Raw genomic sequence first — 12,370 nt, 5'->3', positions numbered from 1 at the left:
CGTCAATATCGATCCACTTTTCTTCCAGGAACACACTTTGTTTTTTTACGGGAATGACAACACGGCGAACGGTCCGTGACGAGGGATTTGTATGGCATGCTGAATACAGATTCTCTGGCTGTGTGTCTAATATATTTTTCTTCCCTATTAACCTTCTCTTCGATCTTCACTGCATGGTCACAGGGTCAGTTCTGTGCATGGCTCCTGCTAGCAGCATTGGTAGGTTCCTCCTCTATCTGTCTGTCTGTCTGTCCTTCCTCACCTCACGTTGAGAATCAGCTGCTCTTACAGGTGACCTGAAGCTCATTGGATGATGGCTGTCACGTCACATTAGCTACCAGATCATATTTGCACAGTTGTTTTGTAATGCATTGGGCTTATGTTCACCTGTAAGAGCGTAGACTGTCCAAATTTCTCTTTCTCTGGGGTTTTTGCGATTTGCAATATTTATTTACAGTGTTTTAAAGCATCACTTGATATTCAGTATTAAAATATGCATATTATTCATAAATTATTTACGTGGCACGTGTTATTATAATGATTAATAATTTAGTGGTTTTCAGGTACGCAGGTTGTTAAATTCAGCTTCTTGCATCATGTTGATTTGGTCATTTGATCAGTTTTCTTAGAGAAACAATGTCCCATTTTAAATCATAGTAGGTTAACGTAGATCATAGGATCGATTTTCTCGCCCGCTCTGGGCGGCAGTTAACTCGCTGCACGAGTAAATGCTCGTTCATGCCAGAGTTGGTCATATATTTTCTTAAGGTGATTATAATCAGCATTTTTTGTATTTTTTTGTTTCCCATGCTTCTCTTGCTTTGCATTGTGGTTGCATGCCATCTGCTGGTCTAACCGAACGATGGCTCGCTGCTCTGTAATATACACCATGCAAAATACTTAAAACTTAACCAAAAACCCTATCAACCAACCAACCAAACACCTGTTGCCATGGTTTCCATAATGCTCCACCTACCTTTTCATTGCTTCCATGGTTCCCTTCCTGAAAAAGTACCCATGATGTACAGTGCTACGCCTGCTGTCTCTGCAGCTACAACTCCTGCCACAAGTGTCCCCTACGCAACAACAGCACCAGCCAATCAGGTTTGCTCCTTTTAAAAGCTTTCTTTCATGAATCCCTGAGCTCTGAACAAGCACTCGGCTGCAGTCGCGATGGCGACCCCTCATTTCACACCATTGTCTTTGCGCAAGCATTTGCGACCCATCATTAATGCGGTTTGCCGCATCTGTGTTTTTCGACTGTTTGGTGCTTATTCAGAGCTCGCCCATTGGCAAATAGTAGTTGTGTTGTGTTGCATTATTTCTTATTTTGATCTGCATGTCCTTGCTTTATTGTCAAGATATCCTTTCTCATTCGCACAGGTAAAAACACAGCCCTCACACTCTTTACGTACCCCGCTCGCTCATATTAGACTTTAGAGATACATCAAATTATTTTCCTTTCCAGTGCCATGAGCTTCATTTTAGTCCGGCCTTTTCTGCGTCTCTGGGTTGGTTTTGGGATGGAGGGTGTGTCCGAATGGCAGGAAGGACACTTTTAATGGCATGCCAGTAAAGATCAGACCCTTGGAAACCTAGGGATGTCACCGGTCAACCACAGACTTTCACACAAACTCCTGCTTTGAGATGTAGTTTTAGATAGATTTAAATGGAAGTGAATTCACAAGTTTAGTTTTCTGATCGCTTTGAAAAGAATGATGTTATAAGCACAATTGCGACGTCTTTAATCAGTACATCTCATGGGCCTCTCCCTTTCTTCAGTATTGTTTAGCAGGGGTCAAATAAAGAGACTTGAAGGGCTTTCCTTCTTCCGTTGTTCTTAAACTGACCCTTCCTGTAACCGAGCTGCCTTTTCCTGTTGTTTCAGAGGACCTGGATATACTCTGATGGCAGGAACTGGGACATTGAGGGTTATTTGTAGTCTTATCACGTAAAATTGAACCCGTTTCCTGAGGGTCTATATTCAAATGATTCAAGGCTCTTCAGCGCCCCCTGCTAGAAATATAAGGTATAGCATCTTAAATGGCAATAAACATTCAACACCTTAGATGAACTTTACATGGTTTAAAATTTTGAAACCAACTTTGTTTTATCTTCCAAGGCACAAATCTTGAAATATCATGTTTTTATAGAACAAGCAAATCAACCAAGTAGCAAAATGTTATGTTTTTACAGAATATTCAGTGACAAAATAAAGAGAGAATTGTGGGCGTCTGTATTACAGGTTGTTAGTCAGAAGGAGATTTTACTTGAGCACCCCTTGTGAAAAATGAAAGATTAATGAAGTGAATGAAACAAAAATATTTTATTTCTTCAGGATCATGCACAAATAAACCAGAGTATTTATCAATGTGCATTTACACAGCCATAAATGTCAACACTTCTATACACTGATAATTCTGCATTAGATAGATCATAAAACCTTTCTTTTAGATGATTATGGCATACAAAAACATTCTCGATCTCATGTTTGCTTGCGTCAGAACCAGACAGACAGACAGAACCTCCTGTGGTGTCTGACTCATCGCTGCCAGCAGTAATCTAGCATTAATAATGCAGTGAGAGAGAGTGAGACACAGAGATAGAAAAAAAGATATATATAATAGAGTGAGACACACAGAAAGTAAGACAGAGAGCTAGAGAAAGAGTGAGACATTGAAAGAGGCAAAGGGTGATAAAGACACAGAGAATGTGAGGCAGACATCAACAAAGAGAGAAAGAGAGTGACACACTGACAAGACAAAGAGTGAGAGGCTGAGAGAAAGTGAGACAGACATCAACATAGAGAGTCTCAATGTGATGAGACAAAGATTGAGTTAATGAGACAAAGAGTGGGACACTGAGAGAACATAAGACAAACATCAACAAAGAGAGAGTGACACGTTGATAAGACAAAGAGTGAGACACTGAGAGAAAGAGTGCAAGATTGAGAGAAAATGAGACAGACATCAACAAAGAGAGAGAGACATGCTGATGAGACAAAGAGTGAGATACTGAGACAAAGACTGAGACATTGAGAAAAAGAGTTTGAGACTGAGACAAAGTGAGACAGGCATCAAGAGATAAAGTGAAACACTGACGAGAAAAAGAGTGAGATACTGAGAGAAAGTGAGACAGACATTGACCAAGAGTGACACACTGATGAGACAAAGAGTGAGATATTGAGAGAAATAGTGAGAGTAAGTAAGACAGACATCAACAGAGAGAGTGTCACACTGATGAGACAAAGATTGAGATAATGAGACAAAGAGTGAGACATTGGGAAAAAGAGTGAGAGACTGAGAAAAAGTGAGACAGGCATCAACAGATAGAGTGAAACACTGACGAGAAAAAGAGTGAGATACTGAGAGAAAGAGTGCAATATTGAGAGTAAGAAAGACAGACATCAACAGAGAGAGTGACACGCTGATGAGACAAAGAGCGAGATACTGAGACAAAGAGTGAGACATTGAGAAAAAGAGTTTGAGACTGAGACAAAGTGAGACAGGCATCAACATATAAAGTGAAACACTGACGAGAAAAATAGTGAGATACTGAGAGAAAGTGAGACAGACATTGACCAAGAGTGACACGCTGATGAGACAAAGAGTGAGATATTGAGAGAAATAGTGAGAGTAAGTAAGACAGACATCAACAGAGAGACACACTGACGAGACAAAGAGTGAGATACTGAGAGAAAGATATCAACAAAGAGTGACACGCTGAAAAGAGACAGAGAGTGAGCTACTGAGAGAAAGACAAAGTGAGACAGACATCCACAAAGAGAGAGAGATAGTGACACGCTGACAAGACAAAGATTGAGCTACTGAGAGAAAGAGTGAGAGATTGTGAGATGGACATCAAAAGAGAGAGTAACACTAAGGAGGCAGAATGAAAGACTGAGAGAAAGTGAGACAGACGTCAACAGAGAGAGAGACACGCTGACAAGACAAAGAGTGAGACACTGAGAAAAAGAGAGAGTGATTAAGAGAAAGTTAGACATCAACAGAGAGAGTGACACTGAATGAGACAAAGAAGAGAGACAGGAGGAGACAGAGAAAGTGAGACACTGATGAGAGAGAGTCAGTGAGACAGACAGCAACAGACAGCGTGAGACGTTTAGCCAAAGAGTGAGAGACTTATGAGAACATGACAGACACCAACAAAGAGTGAGGCACAGAGATAGCGAGACAGAGTGAGTGAGAGAGACCGAGACCTATGCACTACACAGAAGGAGGGATAAACAAACCCTAGACTGCCGTAATAATATGAACTTTACAGTGACTGCTCAAACTTGAGTGCTATTGTTAGTGTTTGTAAAGACTCACTAGAGAGGATCTCCTGCTCACAAAAGTGTTGTGTCTCATAATGCTAAAGGTTACATGATGATGGTTGGTTGTTTTGGGTCAGCACAGATGTAAGGGAGTAGCTCCCCCTGCTGGACAGAAATATGCATATACACATTCATGCATCACATATTATGTTTTGCAAAATACTGTAGTTTTATTTTGTTAGTTATACCTACCTAATCACATAAAACAGCACGATTTAACAAAACCGATAAGAGTTTTATGTCCCTGACACAGCATCATCACTCATTGGCTCTGTGTAACCTGCATGTATGCACTCTCTCGCATTGCTTTCCCATCATGCCGCGATGCCTCAAGCTATCACTCGCAACATTATCACCTCGCCTTACCGCTCCCAGCGCCAGTGGTGTTTATTATGATTTTACCAAATAATGTATGTTTGCTGACTAAGCTTGGATGAAGGCTTGGGTGCCACACTGTCTGTCTTTGTTTCATACTTCGCTTTCATTTTTATTTTTATTTTTTTGCTCGGGCAAGTATAACAGTACATTTTAAAATGTTTGGGATCCAGAAAAAACTTTTTTTTACTTAATAGAAAAACTCTTTTTTTTTACAATTAGTTTGATTAATGAAACCCAGAAGGGGAACAAAACTTGACATGGTGCAATATCAAACAAAACTTTATTTTTTCATTTCCTGTGGTTGGTTGGATTTGCGTCTGGTGTTTATATTAAAGGAATATGCAGAAAGTTAAAATCCTGTTGGTGAACCTCATGTTCCTCTCGCAATATGTCCCAGTCTATAATAATGCACCACAACACAACAGGAATTGTAATATTGTATTGTGAACACAAGGCCTTGTTGATTCCCACCTTTAATAAGCGCTATAACAAAATGTATAAGTCATGTCCCTAACAGTACACACACAGTGTGACGCCATTATATAATAAAAAAATCAATCAAGAGTTTATTGACCCTGGCTAAGTTTGAAATAGCACACTATCATACTAAACTTATTATTTCTGTAGTATGCTGTATGTTTACTGGGCATGACCCACCTACATTAGCATAAATGTGCAGGGATGCACCGATCTATCGGCCTATAGACGGTTTTAGCAGTAATAACATAAACAAACGGCTTTTGTGGAACAAACATTACTTTTGGTAAACTCTGCAAAGAATCAATAACAACAAAGTCATTTTAGAGTAGTTTATTTCTGATAACAAGCAAAATAAATAGCAAGTAGATTACCTTAGTTCACATCATTTCAAAACCATATCAAAAACTACACTGAGCTAACGTTACTGTAAAATGTGTACTATATAATCTATACAATGTTAACTACAGACCGGCTGCCAAACCCTTACATAGCGCTGATCCATGATCGCCGTCAACCCAAACATGTGTTATTTTCAATGAGGTATTTGTTTTATCTGTCGATTTCCCTCAATTGTTTAAAAACAGTTGATAGTCAGGACAGATTATATCCGAACAATGTATGCTCTTAAACAATGAGTAAAAAGCTAAACTATCAGTATCGCTAGATATCATAGTAATCGAATATAATACATACCTATGAGTAACTCTATCCCACAATACAATACTCCTGAATTTTTTTAACCAGGAGTAGAGTTTAATGCAAAACACCGTGGGCCAGATTTACTAACAGCTTGCGCCAACGCAAACCATATTTTTGCGTTAAATACGAATGTCAGGATTGACTAAAGACTGAAAATGTGGTGTAGTCATTTTTGTGACTGACCTTATTGCATATGCAATTCTAGGAGTTTCCCTTTCAGACAGGAGGAGACTATTTAAATGATTCACGCATTGCGATTTACTAATGTTTGCATGTGTTATATTAATGGTATTTGTGTTATTATTTAACACAGAAAAAGCATGTCTTAAATCATTTTGCGCTTGAAATGGCTGCAATTGTTGCTGATAGAAGAGGCATGATGGAGATCAGAGAGCGCGTGGTTCAAGGCAGAGGATTTTTTTTAACATATAACAGCTTATTTGGGATGCCAGAGGAACATATTATTCAAAAATATTGTTTGCAAAGCCATATTACGTTTTGTTTGCTGGAGAAAATAAAAGAGGAGTCACTCAATACCAGACATTTCAAAACTTCTCGTAACCCTTCATTTTTTGGGGGGATTTCACATGTCCGTGGTGCTGAACTCAAGCGCATCAGGTGTTAGTAGATCAGCTTTGCTTAATTACGACCCTGAACTCTTACCGTGGGCTCACACCAGCTGCGTTTGAGGCGTCAAATTCGCGTCTATCGCGTCTAGTTTGCCGCTTGAAAATTTTGAGTTTAATCGCTTCATTCGCGCATGAAATTCTAGTCATCGAGACATTCACGCGGAAATTCGCTTCATGGGAGGGCCTTCTATAGTCTTCTACGACTCTGCTCGCTTCCTGTAATCACGTCACTACTAGCGCAAGCTCCTGATTGGTTAAAGTGGCGCGTTTTTTCACCAAAGTTCCAAATTTTCAACGAATGAGGCGGAATCTTGTCTACTGTCCACGCATTCTTGCCACAAGACCTCCAGACGCGCGTCAACGCGTCTTTACATTGAGTTAACATTGAAATCACTTGCGCTTGACGCCTCTACCGCGGCTGGTGTGAACGCAGCATTAGTAGATTGCGTTGGTCTTTATGGAAATCAGCTGTTGCGCCTGTGTTATTTCATTTGTGCCTTTTTAATAAATAACCTGCAGATATTCCCACTCCCTCTCTTTAGTAAATCTGGCCCTATATGTTTTAGAGATGGTTACTGGATATAACTCGCTGAATTGAACACGCACACAATGAGGTGCTTTCACTATGGTATATACATACATTTTTACATACTGATTTTAAAAATCAAGAGGTGGTATGCATTATATTTTGTGCAATATGCTAGTGTTATATTCCAAACATTGTCTTTACATTGCAATACTGTATTGTGTAAAAAACATGCATACAAGATATCTACTTTTATTAAACCAGCTTTGAGTGATTTTTTTAAATCTACCCCACTGCATACAAGTTATTTTGCTACTACATCACAATCTATAAGCCATAACAATCCCTACATTAACATTCATAAATTCAGTAATTAGCATGCACATCCAGCGCTCATGTTCCCATATCAAAACAAAGGAAACATTTACACGTCACGCAGCTTTTAACTCGGTAGTCAAGAAGTAAAAATTATGAGTCGTTACTAACGTTTGTTGTTCTCTGCTTGTTTTGTTTGCACAGATCATCTTGAAATAAGCCACAGAAGAGGATTGGGGTGTCAGGAAACTGCTTGGAGAAACCCAAAAAGATCCCACTGTAAATACAGCCTGCCCTCCCCCTTAGAAGTACAGCAACCTGCATGCTAAAGAGTATACCAATCACCAATCAACTACACACTGAGAGCTGGTGTGCTATATACACACAAAAACAAACACAAACACACACAATATGCCTGTTATGCTCGGAAAAGTAACACATCCGACTTCTGAATAGATTATAAACAAAAGATGTAAAAAACGAGAAAATATATAAATATAGATATATATATATAGATACATGTTAATGTACAGCACGTTTCATAGAAGCATAAGTGAGGAGTCATTCGACTGATCGGTCACTTGTCAGATAATGTGTATTTTTTCTCCCATATTTGTTGAAAACAAATGCACAACGTACACCCAAAACGGGAGACGATTGAGAAAACAGACATTTGTTTGCACTGTTGGAAATAGTGCTTCTTGAATCCTTCAGACTATGTCTTAAACATCCCGACACACCCTTAAAGCGGGGAAGCGGGATTGCTTTCATTTGTAAACAAACAAGAATGTTACGGCAGACTAAAATACGTCTGTGGATTGATTGATTGTCCACCGGTCAAAATGCGCTCCCTCGACCTCAAAGTCGCCAGTTCTCATTCCTGGACGTCACCTTTTCGTCTTCAAAATGGATCGATTGACGGAGAGTAACTGCAACGATTGGAGAAGACGTTAATATTTGACTCTTTATCCCCAATGGCCAAAGAAAGGTTTACAACGCAAGTGCATAACGGTGTCAGAAGTGTGAATGTGGCAAACGACGGTGCCATGAAAGAACTGTGTTTTATTCCTACTTGATTTTTATTTTGTTTTATTGTTTTAATGGACGGTGAATGATTTTGATGCGTCAGTGGTAACGCTGGCCATCCGGGAGTCAAGCGTGGCTTCTGTACCGTGCCAAGGGCTTCATATTAAACTCGGAGAGCTGCTGTAATCTCACAAACCGAACAGACTTCTGCAACCTATCGGAGGCCTGTTCGCCGTACCATTCACACGGTGCCCAGTAAACGGTGATGAATGAAGAGGAGGAGGAGGAGGGGGCGCAGGACCTGAATGGAGGGCTAACTACGCCCTCACCGGTAATCCTGTTTTATTTGATAAACAGTAGAAGTGCCTAAAAAATATATTTTACACAGCAAGCATCTTGAAAAGATTGACTTTATGTGCGGTCGGAGTATGGCGAGAAAAGCAAAGCTCCCAATTTTGAAAAAAAAGAAAACATGCACGTCATGGGTCTTGTTTCATTAAATATCGTTTTCACACCAATAGCTTGAAATTGGAGTAAGACGGCGAGGGCAGAATTGTTCGTTTTGTTGTGCAACTTTTACCATGGTTTTTTGAAGTAGTTTACAGAGTTTCATCAGAACAAGCTAAATGTCTGTAACGTGATGTTTGAGTTTGACAAACGATTGTCGTTGCGATGTGTTTTAGATGAACCTTTGATGTCGAAACATCGTTCTTTAATCCATCAGTTTTCATTTCAAATACACACACCGCTTTCTTAATCACCCTAATTTCTGATGGACGACTGTATGTGCATGTTTGAATGCATTGGTGTGAGCGCGTGCATGCGCTAATGTATGTTACCAATCCAATCAGAACCATCATGTATTTCATGGTGCTCGATTAACACAGACAATCCACGGAGATGTTTGGTTTAAAGCAGGAATAAGGCACTGGTCTTAGCATTTTGTTTGTTTTTAATTCATCATTTTCTTAAAAGTTTTGCAAAAGTTACAGTTTTAATGTAATTTTTGAAGTGGAAAGTGATTTAAATTTATTTTATTGTTTCGTTAAATACTAGTCACAGAACAACGGTGTAACCTATTTTAAAATGAATGTAATTTATTAAGCCGCGCTTTGGCTACGTGCGATGCCGGAAGCTCAGCCAATCAGGAGCCGCGTCTAAATCTCAAATTCGAACACGACAGGACATCGCATTGTAGTGTAAGCGAGGCTATAGATCTGCTTGTGTTATGTAAAAACGTTTATTGTATAGGTAATGTTTTACCAAAAAAATGTAAAATTTAAAAAAAGGGTAAAAATATATATACGACAAAAATCTCAGTAGTATGATAGTAATTTCATAATAATATTAAGTTGTTGCTGTGGCAACCTTAAAAGTTGCAAATACTAAATTTTTGGTATTTTTGTAAATGATGTAATTGTTAAGTTGTTTTCTTTACGTTTTTTTTTTTTTTTTTTAGAGCACTGTACAATGTTAGATTGTAAAGCAAGAACATTTCCTATTTTATGTCAAGAATATATTACCAGGAAATTTTCGGTAGCATTTATCGGCCTCTTTATTGGTGTAACGTTTAAGATAATAGTAGTAAATACTTAACAGTTACAATTAGTGTGACGTAACTTAAGTAACAGTCCGAATATATTATACAAGTATGAATAATTGCCCCAACCCCACCCACTTTTTTCTTTTTTAAGATTGATGGATCTCAAGCACTGGTGATGATCAGTTTTATATTATTTATGAAAGTTGTCCTGGTTTGTTCAACAAATAACGATTGCACTTTTGATTTATTGTAATTTTTCGGATGTTCATTTCAAACGGATGCACAATGAATATGGTATGGCGACGTTAAATGACACAAATCGGTAATGGCTCTTTTATTTTTTGTTATACCAGAGAACTAAATATTCAGTAAGCATCTTGCATGGTATTTTATGTCAAATTAAGAAGTTATTTTCAATTTAATCTAAGAAAAAAAAACTATTGAATGTTTCTATGTACACTCGAGAACTAAAAACAACTGCACATTTTGATGAAATTAACGTTTTGTCCTTAATTTGGGATTTCTTACAGCCCAAATGAATAGAAATGTACAGAAATGGAGGACTAAAACTGTTGACTGATGGTGAACAAGCACTTTCTAATCAGTTCTTATACTGAGCAGACAGCGTATCCAAACACTTTGCCTTACCTTTAGTCCATCGTTCTTACGCTTTTGTGTTCTTAATATGTACTAGGGTGTCTACAGAACTTACTTCTCACCATCATTTATAAATATAAATATATATATAAAATACTATACCTATGATATATAAAGAAGTGTAAGAGTTTTATTCTTTCTCAACATTTCCACTGAGAGGCCGATGAGTTTGAATGCTTTTTAAAGCCCTTTTCTGGTTGAGACGGCACCTGACGCCCACCTGAACCGCGCTTAAAGGATTGTGGGTTATTACGCTGTGCTGCTTGATTTCCATCAGGAATGCAGGAGCCCATCTACATAGACACACATTCACAAAGTTAATATGAGAAAATATTATTAAGCAAGCCCTCTTTGGATAATATTAGTTTTCATGTAACCATTTTCAATGTTTTGTTTGTGCATATATATTATGTGCTATTTTATGTCATATAGTCAAATGTTTTTCGTTCCGGAAAAGTAGTGTAAAATCTATTGAGACAAAACAAATAAATAAAAAAAGACTTGGGTGTCTGTCTGTTGTTTTGTTCATTTTTATGACATTTAAACAGTATGTTGTTGTTATTTAATTATTATCGATTATAACAAAAGTGAATTGACATGTCATCATCTCAAATAGAAAGCTCTTAGTAATAACATGTCTTACTTAATTTGCTGCTTTATACACTTCTTTTTTATATTTATACCCAGTGAACTGCTGATGCATAATAGATATAATGATTTATCCCTGAGAAATTGCATGCAAATGTCAAACTTTAGACATTTTTTCAGTAAGCACAATTTAAGAATCACGTCCATAACAGAGAAATGTCACATTCATTTTTCCTTATAAATCACACATAAAAATTTAAATAAATATAGAGCCACCCCTTCATTATTTCTTGAATATTATTGCTTCTGGTTTGTGGATTTTTGTTCAGATTTCCTAAAAAGTATGCTGAGTTAGCGCTATATGCTAGTTAATGTTAACACAAACATACCCATCCATTAACAATCTCCAAACAATTGATTATTCCTCCAAATCTGTGTTTTCATCTGATACAGACTCAAAAATAAGATCTGTTTACACGCACACGGAGCTACTGAAGGAGAAACAGCCAATCAGAGCAGAGCTCAACATTATTATTCATAATTCTTTCAAATAAGGTAATAATAGACCATTTCATTATAAAGTAAAATCTTAGGTTTGTAAATGGACATGTAAAACCATCTCTGGGTTAGTTTTGCACTTAATAAACCCACAAACCTTCTGTGGAGATATCGTAACAATTTAACAGATTATTAACATGCATTCTTTGGCACCTTTAAACTGGGGTCTGGGGACCCCCAGAAAATTTGAGAGGTAATTTTTGCTTTCTGTCTTCTTTATCTTTCTCATTGGGGTTTGTTAAGCTGCTATGACACAAGATTTATTGTTAAAGTTGATGCAGTACAAATTAATTGAATTGAAAATGTTTCTCTTTAGGTTTATACATCCAACATAACTCTATGTGGCGCCGATTATATTAATTATACCAAAAAATATATATAAATTGATATATGTATTATTAGGTAGTGGGTCTATCATAAGTGGTTCATCCTATTTGGGGCTTTTGGCATTATAAAGTTTAGAAACCCTTGGTATAGACTGATATTTTTCTGATGTCTCACATATATGTCATCAGGAGTTTAGGAATACATAAACAATCTATTGGCAATAAATACATTCTTAGATCAATTATTGTTTTTTACTTAAAATCACACATCCATAAAGCTGGAATTGCTCCACTGATAAAATAATACAATAT

At 37.6% G+C, this 12,370-nt stretch overlaps 1 protein-coding gene across 12 annotated transcripts in view; it reads left to right on the top strand.

Moving 5' to 3' along the window:
- Positions 1 to 11,096, top strand: part of mbnl2 (muscleblind-like splicing regulator 2) — a 78,555-nt gene extending 67,459 nt beyond the window's left edge. For 6 of the 12 annotated variants that reach the window (XR_010527674.2, XR_010527680.2, XR_010527676.2 and 3 more), the window contains 4 exons: positions 184 to 219; positions 1,013 to 1,104; positions 1,889 to 2,029; positions 7,565 to 11,096. Coding sequence is in view for 4 of the 12 variants with exons in the window: in XM_065254129.2 (XP_065110201.1) it covers positions 184 to 219; positions 7,565 to 7,689 (161 nt within the window). In the remaining 8 variants the exon portion in view is untranslated. The remainder of the gene's footprint in view (positions 1 to 183; positions 220 to 1,012; positions 1,105 to 1,888; positions 2,030 to 7,564) is intronic. The other 6 variants (XR_010527679.2, XR_010527681.2, XM_065254130.2 and 3 more) reach the window with 5 other exon arrangements.
- The last annotated feature ends 1,274 nt before the right edge of the window (positions 11,097 to 12,370 follow it).

Source organism: Paramisgurnus dabryanus, chromosome 4, assembly GCF_030506205.2.
Source record: "Paramisgurnus dabryanus chromosome 4, PD_genome_1.1, whole genome shotgun sequence".
NCBI classification, from domain to species: Eukaryota; Metazoa; Chordata; class Actinopteri; order Cypriniformes; family Cobitidae; genus Paramisgurnus; species Paramisgurnus dabryanus.
Note: the sequence above shows the minus strand (reverse complement) of the source record. Positions and strands in the feature narration are given on the sequence as shown.